The 17,927-nt window shown below is 39.0% G+C and overlaps 1 protein-coding gene across 1 annotated transcript in view; it reads right to left on the bottom strand.

Moving 5' to 3' along the window:
- THUMPD3 (THUMP domain containing 3) overlaps nucleotides 1-14,213 on the bottom strand; it is a 30,442-nt gene extending 16,229 nt beyond the window's left edge. The window contains exons 1-5 of the mRNA XM_006888950.1: nucleotides 14,187-14,213; nucleotides 12,639-12,905; nucleotides 11,242-11,319; nucleotides 1,609-2,085; nucleotides 5-132 (exon numbers count right to left, since the gene is read on the bottom strand). Coding sequence (XP_006889012.1) covers nucleotides 5-132; nucleotides 1,609-2,085; nucleotides 11,242-11,319; nucleotides 12,639-12,905; nucleotides 14,187-14,213 — 977 coding nt within the window. The remainder of the gene's footprint in view (nucleotides 1-4; nucleotides 133-1,608; nucleotides 2,086-11,241; nucleotides 11,320-12,638; nucleotides 12,906-14,186) is intronic.
- Between the last annotated feature and the right edge of the window lie 3,714 nt (nucleotides 14,214-17,927).

The raw sequence follows: 17,927 nt of genomic DNA, 5'->3' as shown, positions 1-17,927 counted from the left end.
CCTGAGCATTCCATAGGCAAGAGTAGACCTAAGAGTTGTGGGCCCAAAATGTGTGATATTTCTTCGATGGAGACTCTCTTCTGTCAATGCAATGCCCACAACTACTTCATTATTATGGATATTCAAAAGAACCTATAACAAAATTAAACAGGACAATAAAATCATTTTAGCAGTGCCCAAATGTCACTTACAAGATCTTTTTGAAATTTAATATTCTCTCAGCTTTTGAAAACTGAAGTTATACTTTGCAAAGAGCAAAAATCTTGGATTTATACATATCAACGGGCTTTTCTTTATATATACACCAATTAAAATAAACGAATATTTCCAGTGCCCATTAACGGTTCTGTCTGGCATCTCTTAATACCTTCCCTCCCTAGCTTACACCACCAAGTGATTGCTAGTGACACAAACTAGTACAGCCATTTTTAAAATTCATGTACATGAACTCATATACTCATAGTACTTTCTTATTTAATGGTCCATGTATTTATTATTTATTATTCATTTGCTGATTTTATTCTTTTCTTTCATTATAAGTTGGCTATTCTCTGATCTCTAAAATACAAACAATTTGAAGATGAACTCAAGCAGAATGGCTCTTTTTGAGATATTGTGGTTATAGTTACCTAGTTAACCTGTTTATTCATTTTCCTAGCAGCTCTAAAAGTAGCTCTGGTGACCTAGTGGTAAGCAGTTATGCTGCTATCCCAAAAACATGTTGTCTGAGTCCACTAGCTGCTTCAGGAAGTAAGTTAAGTAGTCTCCTCTTGTGCAATTTTCAAATTGCTTTTGAAAACTCACTGGAGGGTCATCTTTGAGTCAGTTTCAACTCAATGGTACAGAAAAACAAGCAGCTACATCTAAAAGAATGAGAATGCATACAAATAACTGACTTGCTCCTAAGTCAAGAGCCCCAACAACATCAGAAAAATAGTATCATGATAAAAAAAGTCATTTGCTAGGGCCCTTTTTAAGATGTCAGAGATATAAAGATTTTACAGCGTATTCTACCCACATGAGAATCACCTATACAGGAGAATATTGAGACCAAGGAGAACAAATATGTTAAATACTAAAAGCTAGGCCCTGGGTTTAGAACTCTTGTAGCACCCTTTTAATAGTACCAAAACTCAAGAGACAATATAAGACTGCACCCTGTCAAAAGGGGAAAAGTTTGAGAGGTGGGACAAGGCAGTGCCACTGGGTTTAAGCTCTCCTAAGTCTCCCTTTACCAAGTATTATGCCAAATGTACTACCCATTTAACTTTCAGGACAAGCTTAAAAGGTACAGCAGTCCTCCTTAAATATGGGAACTGTTTTTTTCTGAAAAAGATAAATGCATACCATTTGCCTGATGCCTCCAAAATCAGCATATCTACAGTACACTTGCTCTTAATCTACTATTATGCCTAACTGTCAAATACATAAGCACTTGACTGCTGAGCTTTCTCCATGGGAAGATGTTGCAACCTGCTTTGGGGAAAATTTCAATCTTGGAAACTCTATAGGCAGTTCTATGTCCTGTAGGGATGCTATGAGTCAGAACTGTTTTGATTTTAACTCGTTTTATAACAACTTTCTTAAATTTTAGTGGTCTGTACCTACCTCTACATCAAAGTTTGTCATGTCAGCTTTCCACTTAAAATATTCTTGAACAGCACCCCCAAAACCTCTGGCAGCTTCATTTGAAGTAAAGCAATGATTGTCCCCTGCCCTATTGCACGTGACTCTAAACTTGAGCACCTGTGGGGCACTTTCTTCTTTTGAGTTTTCATCAGTCTCATCTTCCTGTGAAGAGGCCAAATGATCACCTACTAATGTTGCAATCTCCTCTTTAATGGCTGGATTTTCATAATAGTCTAATATATGTGACTCCAAGGCATTACTCGCAACCTTCTGAACATATCTCTCCTCTATTTTTTCTCCCGGTCCATTATTAAATTTTTCTTTGTTTGCATTTTGATTTATTTTTTTGCGCTTTGCTTTTTTCTTCTTGAAATTGATGTTAGTTTTCCAAACTTTCAATGGGCTTGACCATGGAAGCTTCGCAGCCAATTCTTCAAAATCCTTGAGAACTTCTTCCTACAAAGGACAGAGAATGAAATCCATTTATTTCTCATCAGTTTAACAGAACAATGAAACTCCTAGACTGCTACAGACTACATTAATCATTATTTTGAAGGTGGTGGGAATGCAGAAGAACCCATTAAAAAATGCTTGTGCTAAAGAAAATAAAAATCTGATATTAGATGCTTACAAAGTAAGCCACTTAAGAACACTGCAAGCTAAAATGGTAGATCAGAAGATGGATTATCAAGATCCAAACTGAAGCAGTAAGAAACTATTTTAAGTGGTTATCTCCAGAGAGGAGAGGTAGACAGATCAAAGACAGGGAAGGATCTATATCTACTTCTCACTCAACTGAATTTCTTTTGCTTTTTAAGATTTTATACCAAGTACACAAATTAATTAAAAAAATTCTTCAAAAATATTTAATGAGGTAACATCTGGATCAGATTTCTAAATGACAATCTTGTTAAACATGAAATCTTACGGAGCTCTGTTGGCCTAGTGGCAAGAATTTGCACTGCAATTCCGAAGGTGCGTGGTTTGAATCCACCAGATGCTCTGCTGAAGAAGGAGGGGCAATCTCCTCCTGTGCTGGCTGAATCCTATGCAATGGTACATAACAACAAACAGAAATCTTGTCTTATGTCTCCTTTGCTTTAAAAAATCTAAAACCCCTCTAGTAATCCATCAGTATATACAGAAATTCTGAATTCCTAAAAAAGTTCGACACAATCAGACCCCTGCCTATTTCTCATCACCTCAAAGATTTTTTTCTCCCTTATTTCCAATCTGTTTGGAAATATACTTGTTTCACTCATTTCTGTACACTATTAGTTCTTTATCATTTAACACAGTTTAAAGGCATGTCTTGATAACCTAATCTATTTAAAGACATCCTCCCAATTCACCTTTGTGCCTCTTTCTTTAGCATTATCTGAAGCTAAGAAGTCTTTTGTTGTGGTATACCACTGCATTAGCACTGACCTACAGCTGACCCTCCAGCTGGTTTTCAGTTAATCATAGGGGAGGAAACTGTCCATCTTTCTCCCATGGAGGAGCTGGTGAATCCAAACCACATATGTTTGAGTTGGTAGTGCAACTCCTTACCACTAAACCACCAGCGCTTCCTAGGAAGTCCTTGGGCAACACAAATAGTTACATGCACAACTACTGATGAAATGCTGGTGGATCAAAAAGACTCATGGGAACCCTGGAAGAAAACTCAGGTGGTCTGTTTTCTGGAGGTTCACAACCTTGAACATGGTGTGTAGACATCCGGGGTCGAGTACACATGGAGGAACCAAACTTAGAATCAACCAGACTGCAAGTGGTTGATTTTGTTTGTTCCATTATTGAAATTTAGTAGATTTATGTATTAATATGTTTGTCATCAAATCTCCTCCCAAGCTCTGGTGGCCCAGTGGTAAGGAGCTGCAACTACAATCCCAGAGGCACACGGTTCGAAGCCACCAGATGCTCTGCCGGGGAAGGAGGGACAATCTCCTCCTGTACCAGTCAGATCTGATTTGACGGTACACTCACACAAAAATAATAAAATAAAAAAAAAATAAAAAAAAAAAACCAGATCAATAGGCTTATTTAAAAAAAAAAACAAAAACAAAAACTCCTCCCAAAGAAAAGTGTGTTGATCACTGCTACAGGCGAGCCAGGGAGAAAAGTACCAGCTCACTGAACAACTACTTAGTGATGCGACTAAATGTAATAACAGGTGATTTAGGAACCAGTAGGCACACGGAGAGGTCCAGTGGCTGAGTGGCAAGAAATTGTGCTGCAATCTCAAAGGCACACAGTTCAAATCCACCAGCTACTCTGCAGGAGGAGGATGAGCAATCTCCTCCCATATAATTAACTGCCTCTGAAAACCTGCTATTTTCAGGGAGGGTGAGCTGTGGGTTGGTTCCGCCTCGACGGTACACAACAGGCATATACATCCCTTTCCAACCTCTTTCCATGCTTGCTGCATCATTCAAGTATTTGCCCATAGAATCCTTCAGTATTGCAACTCAATCCTTACATCTGTTCTCCAGTTCCTTCAGTTTGAGAACTGAGCCTGTTCTTCTTTTTAAGTTTTCTAACTCCAACTCCTTGTACACTTCACTATAATACAATGCTCTGTTTCCCCAAGTTACCCTTTGAAATCTTTACTTCAGCAATTCTTCTCTTTTGGCCTACTTTCTAGTGCAAATTTCAGTCTCTTTTGACATCTATTTTGATATTTTATCTCTCCTGTCTTTTTTCATGGATGATATCCCTGATGGCATCCCCAAACTCCTATAGTCTAAAGTCATTAGCTAGAAAGTTAAAACAAGTTCAAGAGAACCAAAATACAACTTTGAGTGTATCCCAACCGAATTTAAAAACCATCTCAAAAATAGATATGATGCACTGGGTGATTTAAAAACCCAATGCATTAAATGCATCCAATCAATTCATCAATGCATCAAAACTATTCTTGAGATGGTTTTTAAATCCAGTTGGGATATACTTAAGGTTGTATTTTGGTACTCTTGAACTTATTTTAACTTTCTTCAGCTTCAATATGAACTTTCATGTGACTAACTGATGGTTTTAGTCAGCCCCTGGCCTTGTTTTGACTGCTAAGACAGAACTTCTTCTCCACTGATTCTCTCTATAGATAACAGTCAGTCTGATGCCTGTATAGTCCATTAGGTGAAGTCCACATTTATTAGGTACCTCTGAGTTGACTTCAATTCATAATGACTCTATGAACCACAGATCTGAACTGTACCCTATCATTTTCCATCCTTACCATGTTATGCTCAAGCCCACTATTACAGTCATTGTGTCAATGTCGACTCTATCTTGAGTCTTCCTCTCTTTTATCTGAGTCTTAACTTTTCTTTTTCCAAGGACTAGCCTCTCCTGAAAACATACCCAAAATATGTGAGATCAAGTTTCACCAATCTTTGTGCCTCAAGGATTATACTGGTTTCACTTCCTCCAAGACATTTTTATTCTTTTGGCATCCATGGAATAGTTAGTATTCTTCTCCAACACCACAAGGCAAAGGCATCAATATCTCTTTTGTCACTTATTCACTATACAACTCTGACACAGAAGAAGCAATTGGAAAAATCATGGCTTGGATCATGTGCACCTGTCTTTAACTTTAACAAAGTGTCAGCACTTTGGATAGGTCCTTGACAACCGATTTTCCCAAGGCAATCCGTCTTTTGATTTCTTGACGGCTATCACCATGGATGTTGATTGTGAATCCATGTAAAATGAAGTCATTGGCAATATCAATCTTTCCCCAACTAGCTTGTTTTCAACTATAGTTAACCTTTTGCTTTTTCAAAAAAAAAAGGTATTTAGAATGACTAAATCATTCATCCAATGTACAAAATTCTATCATACTATCTCCAGACTTATTTGTCATCGAGTCCATATTTTCAAACTACCAACCCTCCTTCCTTGTTTCCAACTTTGCATTCCAGTCACCAATTTTTATTCATTAACTTGGCAGCATGTTCAAAACTGCAAAAGTTGGCAGAAATCTTTAGTTTCTTCATGTTTGGGCTTTAATGGCTGGTGCATATATCTGAATAGTTGTATTAACATAAATTCCTTCTATATGTATGGATAGTACCCTATCATTCATAGCACTGTACTTCAAGATAGAGCGGAAATATTTTTTATGACAATGAATGCAACATCAGTTTGTCATTCCTAGCAGAAATGTCTTAGATGTCAATCTTTAGCTATCCCATTTAATTTTTTACAATTTCCAGGTTTCTTACATTCATACTTCATACTTTCCATGTTCTAATAATTATTAATGGATATGTACATCAGTTTCCCCTAGTTTTTAAAATTCCTTTCAATCTAAGGGACTCTACTTCCTGTACTATACCCATGAATGTTTATCTGTCATTTCTAAGGTTTTTAAAGCCTATTATTTCAGAAGTAGATAGCCATGTCTACTTCTTAGTCTGTCTTAATCTAGAAGCTCTGCTGAAAACTGTCCACTTTGGGTGATCATGCTGGTATTTGAAATATCAGTGGCATGGCTTCCAGCAACACACCAATATGCAAATCACCACAGTACAGCAAACTGACAGAAAAAATTGTACCCACGAGAGCAAACTATAAAACAAATAAACACACAAGTTATCATAAAAACAAACATGCAAAGTGGAACAGAAAACAAATGTCTTGCTGAGGAGAGTGTACCTGCCAGCCAAGAAGACTGGAGCTGGGGTACTGAATAATGTCAGCTCCTCTGAGCAGTGACTGAGACCCAAGATGTGAGCCAGGTCATGGATAGCATCTGTTCTGGTCTAAGGTATACAGACTATGCGCAATGAGGTGGTGCACCCAGCCTAGCGTAGAGTTCCTGCTGGCCTCAGGTGGTCACAAAGGAGATTCAAGCTGTACTGAAGGCAGTGACAAAATGCCACCCAGAATATGATACCAATGTACATGTTTCAACAAATAGATGTGAGGCCTGGACATGCCCACTAGTCTATGACAAAGTATCTGGAAGAAAGCTATCTGGTCAATGGATTGGAAACCATATTCCTTTCCACTCCAAAAATAAGTGATCCAACAAAATGAGAAAACTACAGAACAATATAATTAATATCACATGTAAACAAAATCTTGAAGATTTTTTAAAAAGTATGGGAAGCACATCAATTGGGAACTTGTCATAAAGCTGGATTCAGAGGCTATGGATATCACTGCTTATTTCAAATAGATCTTAGCTGAAAGCAGAGAATACCTGAAAGATGTTTACTTGTATTTTATTGACTAAAGCCATTTAACTGTGTGGATCATAACAAAATAACACTTTAATCCCAGAACACTTAATTGTAGTCATATGAAACCCATAGCTAGACTGAGAAGCAGCTGTCCAAACAGAACAAGGGAACACTGCAGGAAAGGTGTGTGTGTCAGGGCTTTATCCTTTCTCTATATCTATTCAATATGTATGCTAAGCAAATAATTTGAGAAGCTAGACTTTATGAATAATGTGGCATCAGAATGGGAGGAAGACTCAACAACATGTTATACAGATGATATAACCTTACTTGCTGAAAATGGAGAGGACTTAAAAGCACGTGCTATAGAAAGTCAAAAAGACTACAGCCTTTAAATATGAATTATATCTCAACATCAAGAAAACAAAAATTCTCACCATTGGACCATTAGGCAAAATCACCACACATGGAGAAAAGGTTGAGGTTGTCAACAATTTCAACAATCAACACCCATGATAATAGTAGTAAAAAATCAACAGATTTGTTGCTGTCAAGCACTTACTTCTCCAAAGTGCTAAAGAGTAATTATATCACTTTAAAAACTATGGTATGACTAAAATCAAGTCAGGCTACTTTCAGTTACTTGCTATATACATGAAATTAGAACAATAAAAAAAAAAAAAGACAAAAGAATCAATGCCCTTGCATTTTGTTGTTAGAAACAAGTATGGAATATCCATTGGAAAAGAAGAAACTAGTCTATCTTTGAGGAACTGTAAACTAAGAGATCCTTAGAGGTCAAACTCTGTCTCACATATTTTGAGCACATCTTAGGAAAAAGACAAAATACTGAGAAAGGTAGAGGGTCAGAGAAAGAAAGGAAAACCCTCAGCAAGGAATACACAGTGACCACCACAGCAGGCTTAAGCATATCAGAGATGGTGAGGACAGAGTGCTTGGAAAAGACCAGGGCTTGGAGTAAGTACACCCTAGACTTTAAAGTGGTATCACTGCTCATTAGTACTTTGGAGAAGTCTTTGACACCAGATTTTCCTAATGCAACACATCTTTTGATTTCTATGGAAGATAATCTGGTATTTCCTCAAAGAGTTAAAAATAGAAACCCCATTTTAATAAAGCTAGCCTAGTGATATGGAGCTGCACTGCCAACCCAAAAGAAGCAGTTCAAAACCACCAGCTGCTCCAAGGGAGAAAGTTGGGCACTCTCCTTCTGTGTGACCTACTGCCTCTGAAACCCCACTGGAGGCTCAGCTCAGACAGTGGAGTCTGTTCCACCTTAACAGTATACAATAGCTTTCCATTACTGGAAATATATCCTAAGGAAATCTGAGCTGAGATATGAATAGATGTGTGTATACCTATGTTTACTGTAGCATGATTCATAATAGCAAGAAGATGGAAGCAGCCCAAGTGTCCATCAACAAACGAAAGGAATTGTGGTGCATTCGAACAACGGAATACTATGCAGCATTAAAAAATGAAGAACTTCAAGTTACTCATGACATCAGTGAGTCTAGAGGCCATTATGCTGAAGTAATAGTCATGAAAGGACAAACACTTTATAAGACCACTATTATAAATAGAGGAAGGTTTGGGGTAAAGGGAGTGAGAACAGGGATAGAATACAGACAAGGAACCCTACAGTGGATTAGAGGAAAGGAAGATCAACTTGAAATGGTCAATCAGCAGATATATGGATAGCACAGTTAACAATATGATACAGGACAGGCAAAATTGGTTACATGGGGAGGGGTAAGGAGAACTGGGGGAATGTTTAGAGTAATAAACTCTTTACAAGGTGAAGGAAGTATTTATATCACAAAAAGAAACTTAAGTCAACAGAATGAAAAGGAGAACCAAAGTTTTAAAAGAAGGCTTTAGGGAAATAGGCTGCAATAAAAGTTTACAAATTCTTAAGGCCAGACTCAGATATTTCTCATAAAAATTTAAAAAATCTGCCTTAACACTTGCTGTTCTCTTCTGGGACTTCTACCAGGAATCTCTTTGCAGTTATTTACAAGGCAACTCTGAAAAGCTGACTTATACAGAGAGCTCTGCTGGCATAGTGGATAAGGGGTTACACTCCCAATCCAAAGATAGGTGGTCTGAATCCACTAGCTTTCCATAAGAAAAGACAGGCAATCTCCTTTCATGTGCTTTACAGACTCTAAAAACCCATGTGGGGCTAGGCTATCAGTTTTGACTTGATGGAATATAACAACTTAGTAATCAAATTTACATCTAATTAGAGATAGAAAATGCCCAAAAGAATACAAACTCTTAGGGGAGCTCTGGTGGCCTAGTGGCAAGGAGCTGCAACTACAATCCCAGAGGTGCACGGTTCGAATCCACCAGATGCTCTGCTGGGGAAGGGGGGTCAATCTCCTCCTGTACCAGTCAGATCTGATTTGACAGTACACTCATACAAAAATAATAAAATTTAAAAAAAAGAATACAAACTCTTAACACAGTAAATATATAATTTATTCTTCTTAAAAATGCCTATCAGTACTCATTTATAGACTTGGCTATTTTTAAACTTCAAAATAATTATCAGCAGAAAGTTATTAACAGTCTACGCATTATTTATTTCATAAGTAAGATTCAGTTGACAGTGACTACCAGAAAAGTCTGAAGAATGATTAGCCAAATGTTGAAAGGCAGACTTGCGGCTTTGTTCACAATAGCAAGGATTTGGAAACAACCTAAAGTGCCCATCAACAAACAATGGCTAGAGAAGCTGTGGTATATTCGCACAATGGAATACTATGCTGCATTGAAAAACAAGGAACTCATGCAATATTATTCAAAATGGTTGACTCTGGAGAACATTATGCTGAGTGAAATATCCCAGTCACAAAAGGACAAATATTACATGATGCCATTGTTGTAGAATGGGACTAACCTTGGGGTTGGGGAGAGACTGAGTAAGATGGGTTCAATAATGTATACTGCACTGAAACAGAGGAGGGAGAAAACTGTTTAAAAGAGATATGTGAGTAGGTATTTCTGTCATCACAGGAGTCTAGAGCGATGGCTACATGGTGGAGGGGACCTGGGGGAGGGTTTGTAAAACAATGAAAGAATCTTTTCTTTTACTTTTCCATAATTTTTTACTCATGTACTTATAACTTGTTAAATTTGTGTCTTCTAGGTTGCAACACCCCCATGATACATCTTCAAGGATATGAACATGTACGGTTAAGCACAATTAATAACAGTGCATCTAAATTCCAAAATCAATCTCCATAATAGTCTATGTGTTTCCTACTGCCAAAGGGGCCCTTTAGAGTAGTGAGAGAAGATCTTCACCCTGAAACCCACAGCGTCCCTTTTCAGCAGGAAGTAGCTAAGAGAATACACCATCCCCTTTTCCTTATGAATCAGGGTGAAGTCTCTCTCAGGGAGGAGTGATAGGGAATGGCAAAGGACACACTGACAAAGGAGATTAATCAGAACTGGCTTTGACAAGCACTGTGGCAATTGGACAATTAAAACAGACATTCGGATGGCGGGGAAGAAGAACAAACTTGGGAGGAGGGTAGAGAGAATGGTGCAGCAATGAAAACCCAAAAACCCTGTAAATGTTCATTAAAATTAATAAAATTTAATAATAATAAAAAAAAATTCTTAACTACTTTCAGTCTAAGTTCTTTAAGGTTTGATTTTCTTTTTTCAGGCTGTAAGTGCATATCAATTTGTCTGACTAGTTCATGATTAATATGTTGGAAACTAACTAGTTGTTCGTAAAAAAAAATTAGAAAACTAGGTAACGTATTAATGGATTAGCAGTGCAACTCCCTATGGACTAGGCCATCAGAAGAGCTCCTTTTTCTCAGGCAGATTTTACAATTGATAGAAAAAGTTCTTTATGAATTTGACTCTAACAACTTGACCTAAAAGAAAAACACAGAAAAATACTGAAATCTTACTGTTCTTTTTAACCTTCTGCTGAGGAAGCTACTAAATAGTTGGAAATCAAAAGCTAAATGCAAGCTTGAGACAAAGCTGTTTTCCTAACAGTGGAAAGAGTATTTAGATGTCACTTTGGCTTAGTCTCAAAAAATTAAATTAGTAAAGAAAGCAGCAAAAGCTGAATGCTAAGATAAAGTGTTATTTGCAGATTACATAAACTATCACTTGCTCTTTGGTTTGCAGTCTGGAAATGGTTCTATTTTGGAAGTAGCAAGTTAAGGCCAACAATTTCTTTCATTTCTTATATACTTTGACATTTACCAATGCTCATTTCCAAGAACAACTTCTTGAATAAACTCAACAAATCTCTTCAGATTTTACTGACTATACCTACCATAAAAAAGCGAACAGTAGTATTGATGATGGAATTTTAAAACTACAAATAAATCTCTTTGGTGATTCACCAATCATGTCTGGGAAGGCTCACCTTTGTTTCTTTGAACTGATAATCTTTAAACTCCTGAACAACCACAAATAAATTGTCGACTGATCTCAAACAATGAACCTAGGAGGAAAAAAATAGTTAGAAACTAATTTCTGAGAAAGCTTTTGAACATACAAATAAAGTACAATGGTTTTGAAGTAAAAATCTATTATTCCCATATAAAATTGCAACATGTGCCACTCGCCCATTTGCTTTTACATGTCCTAGCACACAGAGATCAGCAACATAAAGTATTATGTGGGGAGCAGGGATGCTTGTGGGATATATGGAAGATAGACACAATCAAGTGGAACTTTCTTGTGTTTCCTTCATGGTTCTCTGGGGTATAACGTGCACTGTTATGGTTAAGACCATGGGGCTGACCCCAATTCTATGATGACTGGCTGAGTGACAGAATTACTGAGAACAGTAACAATGCTAGTGCCTCCCTCCCTCCAAAAAGCTGCTGAAAATATTAACTAAAACAATGTATGGAAAATATCTCAATTCAAACCAAAATTTACCAGGAAGGCACACTATAGAGTAGACAGTAAAATTTGAGGGTGTGATAGCAAAAACAAAAATTCTTTTCTCATGCTGCTTATATGGTAAAAATCTCCCTCAGCTCTCAGTACAGTAGGGGTTCACATTACAACAGAACAGCAGCTTACTGACTCTGTGATGCCTAATTACTTTTGTGCAAAAAATGTCTTTATTACCTAACTTGGGAGGGACTAGAGAGCATTATGCTCAGTGAACTCAGTCCTGCAAGGATAAATATTGTGGAAGACCGTTATTATAGAATGAGTATAATTATCCAGGGGGGTGGGAGAGGCTGGAAGCAGGGGGATGTGGATGTACAAGAGGAAGAAAGAATTAATCATTAGGTTGTACAATTTGTTGGGTAGCGGGGGATGAGGGAAATTGAAATAATTTGTTTGAATTTGTGTTAGAATTTTGTAAACTAATGGGGGAAAAAGATTGTTGAATGAAGATCACAGGCATAAAGAGAATAAGACTATTGTTGACAGATTTTTTAAAAAAATTCTTATTTTAATCATAAAGTTCTTTGTGAAAAAAAAGTCTTTGATACTGATTTAAAAACAACAAAACCCCTCTTATTCTGTGCATCATCATCATCAATTATAGCAGATACTAGGAATTTTTCATAAGTCACATAAAAACCTTTCTAACTAATCCATTCTCAGGAAATAACATTACTTCCAAGAATAAAGCAAGCCTACTAGCCAAACTTACTAATCGACACCTAAAAGAAAAGTAGTATTTGAAAATCACTCAATTTAGTGCAAAGCAAAAGGCATTCTAAAGGGATAAGTCAACAGAAAGCAACTGCAAATTGGACAATTTAAAAAACGACTCAAAATCTATTGCGTGCAAACCTTAGCAAGACTTTCCAAAGTAACGTCAAAATATATCTTCCCCCGGTCCTTGCTGATTTTGCATGATGACCCAAGTTTCTCTCTCACTTCATCCGCAGCTGTTTGCTCAAAGCCAGTAGGAACGGTGGCTCCAATAATGACTTGGAGGTTGTCAGACTCACTTCTGTAGCCACTCTCTGTCATCTGTACAAATCTCTGGTTCTCAAGCAGGTTTACATCCAAGAGTTGGTCTGTGGCTTCTTGAATGCCAGACACGCTGGAGTTTTCCTATGATCCCTAATACAGTCCCTTGAAAAGCAGTACAGGAAACAAATGAAAATCCAAATGTTACCATCTATTACCCGCAACGACAGTACATGTGCTTTGGTATACTGTAAAAGCCAGTACACCTCAAGTTAATGCTACCAAAAATTCAATAAAGGTAACATGTTTGAATGAACATGGGCACAAACAGCAGGTTGCAAAACATAATGTTATTTATATTAAGCAAGAATACCAATACTTTGGAAGACTGAAGGACAAATAAAAATGCATCTACGACATGGATGTCTGATGTGGGGTCATATACACAGCTCACTAACAAACTCACAACTCCAACAGGTAATCCAAATACAGAGGCTGCTAGAGAACACTCAAATACGTTTCCACAACTAGTCCTTTTACTGACCAGTTAAGAATACAAGGCTTTGAAGTTTCAAAGATTTGAATTCTTGCCCCTATCATTCATTCAAAGGCTGAGCGACCAAAAAAAGTTATTTCTCCCAATCCTCATTTTATCTGTAAAATGGGAATACCTCCCTTAAAGTGTTAACAAGAAACTGAATTAAGATTAACACACTGACATGTTTGACTAAAAACTGCCAACAGTGTATCTATATTCCTCCTTCATGTAAAGTGTATGGAGATTCATATATTTAAAAACAAAGGTAACAAAAATCTTATTACTCAGTAACTACAAATATTTTACACGTAAACTCACAGGAGTGGCATCCACTTTCCAAACGACATGCCTCAGGAAACCCTATGAACTTTGAAAAACGACGATAGTTATAGAAAGGCTTCAGGTCTTGGTCATAGGGTCTCTATAGGCCATGATCGAATCGACGACAATCAACAACATGTAAGCTCAGGGGTCTACAGATAGGTTCCAGAGATGCCTGTGAAACATCAGATTCCGAACCACCAACTTTCAGGTGGGAGCTCAGCTACTGTGTCAATAGGACACGTCTCCAACTGTAAGCCTATTCCGAACACTGCCAGGAGACTGGGGGAAAGGTGTGGTGTACAGAGGTCGGAATCAATAGCTTTCACTAGCTTTCAGGGTTTGTTAATCAAGCAAGAGTACCTAAGCATGCACTGATGTGTGCCAGGAAAGACAACACTGAACACTAATTCCTGTTCTCAAGGAGCTCACAATCCTCGTGAACACGCTCTCCAACTTCAAAATAAGGATTCGTGGTTCAAGTCCACCAATTGCTCAGCAGGTCAAAGGATGAAATCCTCCCGAGGGATTTTACAGCCTAGGAAAACCCACCGGAGGATCGGTACACAAGGACCAGAAAAAAGGGCGTGCATTCTGCCCAATGCCACAGAGTCAACCAACTGGGAGAATGAAAGAGAAAGAACCCTTTTCCTGGCATCCATCCTCACTGAAACCTTTGGGAGAGTGTGATGGCCAAGCAAGAAGCGAGAAGGGCTCCCTCCACAAGGGCCCGCGTGAGAGCCAGCACAGGCATCCAGCTTTGGCAATGCTACCAGCAACCAGGGCGCAAGACAAAGGCCATCCACACTGGACTCCACCTTCTGCCGAAGCCGATGGGCATAGACCACCGCACCTAGCTACTCCCACTGGCAGCCCGGTTTTACCTGCTGCAACAGCAAAGCACACTACCTCCACCACCTCGAGGGCCAGCGTCGCCAAGAGAACGTCGCCGGAAGCCCGTCACCATCACCGGAAACGCAAATCAGTGAGCTTATGCACGAGACCGGCAGAGAGGGAATGGGGGCGAGGCGCATGCGCGCTACTGCTACGGTGCCGCAGTACGGCGTGGGCTTCCTTCTGGCTGTGTATGCGGCTTTTTGGCGCCTTTGAGGCTGCGGAGCCCCAAGCCGTGTGACAAGTCACAGCTCCACAGCACTTCGCCTGTGCCACCCAGTGCATAGACGATACAGTGCAACCTCCTACAAATCCTGGAGGTGGCACCAATGTAAAGCCATACAGGGGGTGTAGAAAAGGTTATAAATATCTTGCTTAAAATGCAACGCACATCATTTTTAGAGACATGAGTTGAGATCTGAAGGCAGATGGCGTAAGTCACACCTATACTACCATCACTATTTCTACCCAGTAACATTTTTCCTTAATATTTTCCTTTAGATTGTTTTAACATTAAGAAGTATCTTTTAAAAGGAAATTGTAAAAAAAAAATAATTAAAAAGGAAATTGTTAGAACCCGATGACAGCAACAAATTATGGTAGAAGAGAATCTAATAGTCTGTCAGAAGCAAAGCAAGAATGTTTATTGAGGAATAGAATTGGCCTAAACTGGACGGCATAAAAATAAAACCACCATGTGCTCTTGTGAGCAGTTAAAATACCAAATACAGAAACATTTGGGAACTACAAAGCCATTTTCTGATTGGCTGACATATTCAGAGCTTTGCGTAGTCGTGAGATTATTTAAAAACCACCAAAGTTTCTGTTGACAGACCATGATCATCCCCCAAATAACCTTTCCTGAGGCGTTTGATTGTTGACTGCATTCTTGCCCCCACCCTTACTTGCTTTGTTGTTAGGTACCATCCAGTAGACTCCTTAGCAACTGTGTGAATAATAAATAGGAATCTTGTTAAAACCCAGCAAACCCCACAATCTCCACCATATTCAAGTCCACTTTTAGTGTGTCTTTGTATATTCAACTCATTTGAGTGTCTTCCTCTCTTTCACTGATCCTCTGCTTTTCCCTGCTTGCTGTCCTGACAGCATGCCTTATTTATTGCTGTTGTAGTGCCATTGAGTTGACTAGGACTCAGAGCAATCCTATGAACAGTGGATCCATCTTCTTGGTGTAGGTATAGGTTTCGTATGAGCAGGGCTAAGTGTTTTAGAATTTCTATTTTTCTCAATGTTAACCATAATTTGCTGCGATCTACACAGTTAAATGCCTTTGCATAGTTAAAACAAAAATAAACGTTCTTCTGGTATTCTCTGTTTCCAGCCAATATCCTTCTGACATTAGCAGTGATATCCCTAATGCCACAGCCTCTTCTAAAACCAGTTTGAACTTCTGGGGGTTCTCTGTCAACGTACTGTTCTAACCATTTCTGCATTATCTTCAGCAATATTTTGCTTGCGTGTGATAATGATATTGTTCAATAATTTCCACATTCTGTTTGATAACCTGTCTTGTGAATTGGAATACATATGGATATTTACCAGTCAGCTGGATAGGACATTACATAATTTAAAATTAAGAAAGATATAATGTCAGGTTTATATCCTGTCTCTGTACTAGTCAATCTGTATTTGGAGGAAATTCTTCAAGAAGCTGGACTCTATTAAAAGAATATGGTATCAGGATCAGAGGAAGACTCCTCAATAACCTATGTTATACAGATGATATAACCATGCTGGCTGAACATGTTGAAGTGCTTGCTATAGAAGACTGAAGACAGCAGCCTTCAATATGGATTGCAACTTAATGTTAAGAAAACAAAAGTTTTCAGCATGGGACTGATAGACAACTTCATGACAGGTGAGAATGGTTTGAGGTTGTCAATGACTTCATCTTTCTTGGGTCCACAATGAACACCCATGGTACCAACAGTCATGAAATCAGGTGGTGTACTGCACTGGGCAAGTCTATAGTTAGGGACCTTTCCAAATTACTGAGGACCAATGATGGCAGTTTGAGGACTAAGGTATACCTGATTCAGCTCATGGTCTCTTCAGTCACTTGCTATGCATCTGAGAGCTGGACAGTGAATAAGGATGACACTAAGAATTTATCCTTTTGAGATGCGGTGTTCTAAAAGAGTGTTAGATATCCCATGGACTGCCAAAAGAACAAAGAAATATATCTTGGAGAGGGTGCAGTCAGAATATTCCTTGAAGGCAAAGATGACAAAGCTTCATCTCGCATACTTTGGGAATACTGCTAAGAGACACTAATACTTGGAAAGGGGTACTATGTTTGGAAAGGTGGAGAGTCAGTGAAAAGGAGGAAGACCCTCAACCAGAAGGACTGACACAGTAACTGTAGCAATTGGTTCAAGTGTGTCAGAGATTGTGAGGATGGCACAGGATAAGATGGGGTTCAGCTCTGTCAGTCATAGACTTACTATGAGTCGTATTCAACTTGACAGCACAACAAAAATGAGACCATAAAAGAAAAGCAGTACTACAGCATAGATGAACCATTAAAACAGTGAACTGAGGGAAGGAAGTCAGACGGAAAAGACCACATAATCATGTTGTTGTTGTTGTTGTTGTTGTTGTTATGTGCCGTCGAGTCGCCTGCGACTCATAGCGACCCTATGTACAACAGCCCTAAACTCCGCTCTGTCCTGTGCCAGTCGCACTGTCTCTGACACTCCCATCCCAATTATCCCAGTCACTGAATCAATCCACCTCATAGAGGGCCTTCCTCTCCTGCGCCGTCCCTCCACCCTCCCAAGCATGATGTCCCTCTCCAAGGACCGGTCTCTCCTCACTACATGTCCAAAGTAAGTTAGACGGAGCCTCAGAATCCTTGCCTCCAAGGCGCCACCTGGTTTAACCCTCTCCAGGACAAATCTATTTGTTTTCCTAGCAGTCCATGGTATTCTCAGTACTCTTCTCCAGCACCACAGCTCAAAGGCATCAGTTCTCCTTCTATCCTCCTTGGTCATTGTCCAACTCTCTGATGCATAACAGGTGATTGCGAAGACCATGGCCTGTATCAGACACACCTTAGTCTCCAGAGAGACACCACTGCTCTTCAGCACTTTGGAGAGGTCCCTAACAGCAGATTTTCCCATGGCAATGCGCCTTTTAATTTCCTGGCTGCTGGTGCCAAGACTGTTGACTATGGAGCCAAGCAAACTAAAGCTGTGTACAATCTCAATCTCTTCACCATCCATCCTGATGCTGCCGATTGGTCCAGTGGTGAGAATCTTTGTCTTCTTGACATTGAGCCTCAATCCATATTGTAGGCTGCAGTCCTTGACACTCTGCAGCAGGCACTTCAGGTCCTCCTCAGTTTCAGCAAGCAGGGTTGTGTCATACGCATAACTCAGATGGCTGATAAA

Source organism: Elephantulus edwardii, unplaced genomic scaffold (assembly GCF_000299155.1).
Source record: "Elephantulus edwardii isolate Elephantulus edwardi_28Jun2011 unplaced genomic scaffold, EleEdw1.0 scaffold00073, whole genome shotgun sequence".
In the NCBI taxonomy this organism is placed as follows: Eukaryota; Metazoa; Chordata; class Mammalia; order Macroscelidea; family Macroscelididae; genus Elephantulus; species Elephantulus edwardii.
The sequence above is the reverse complement of the archived record's forward strand: the minus strand, read 5'-3'. Positions and strand labels throughout refer to the sequence as shown.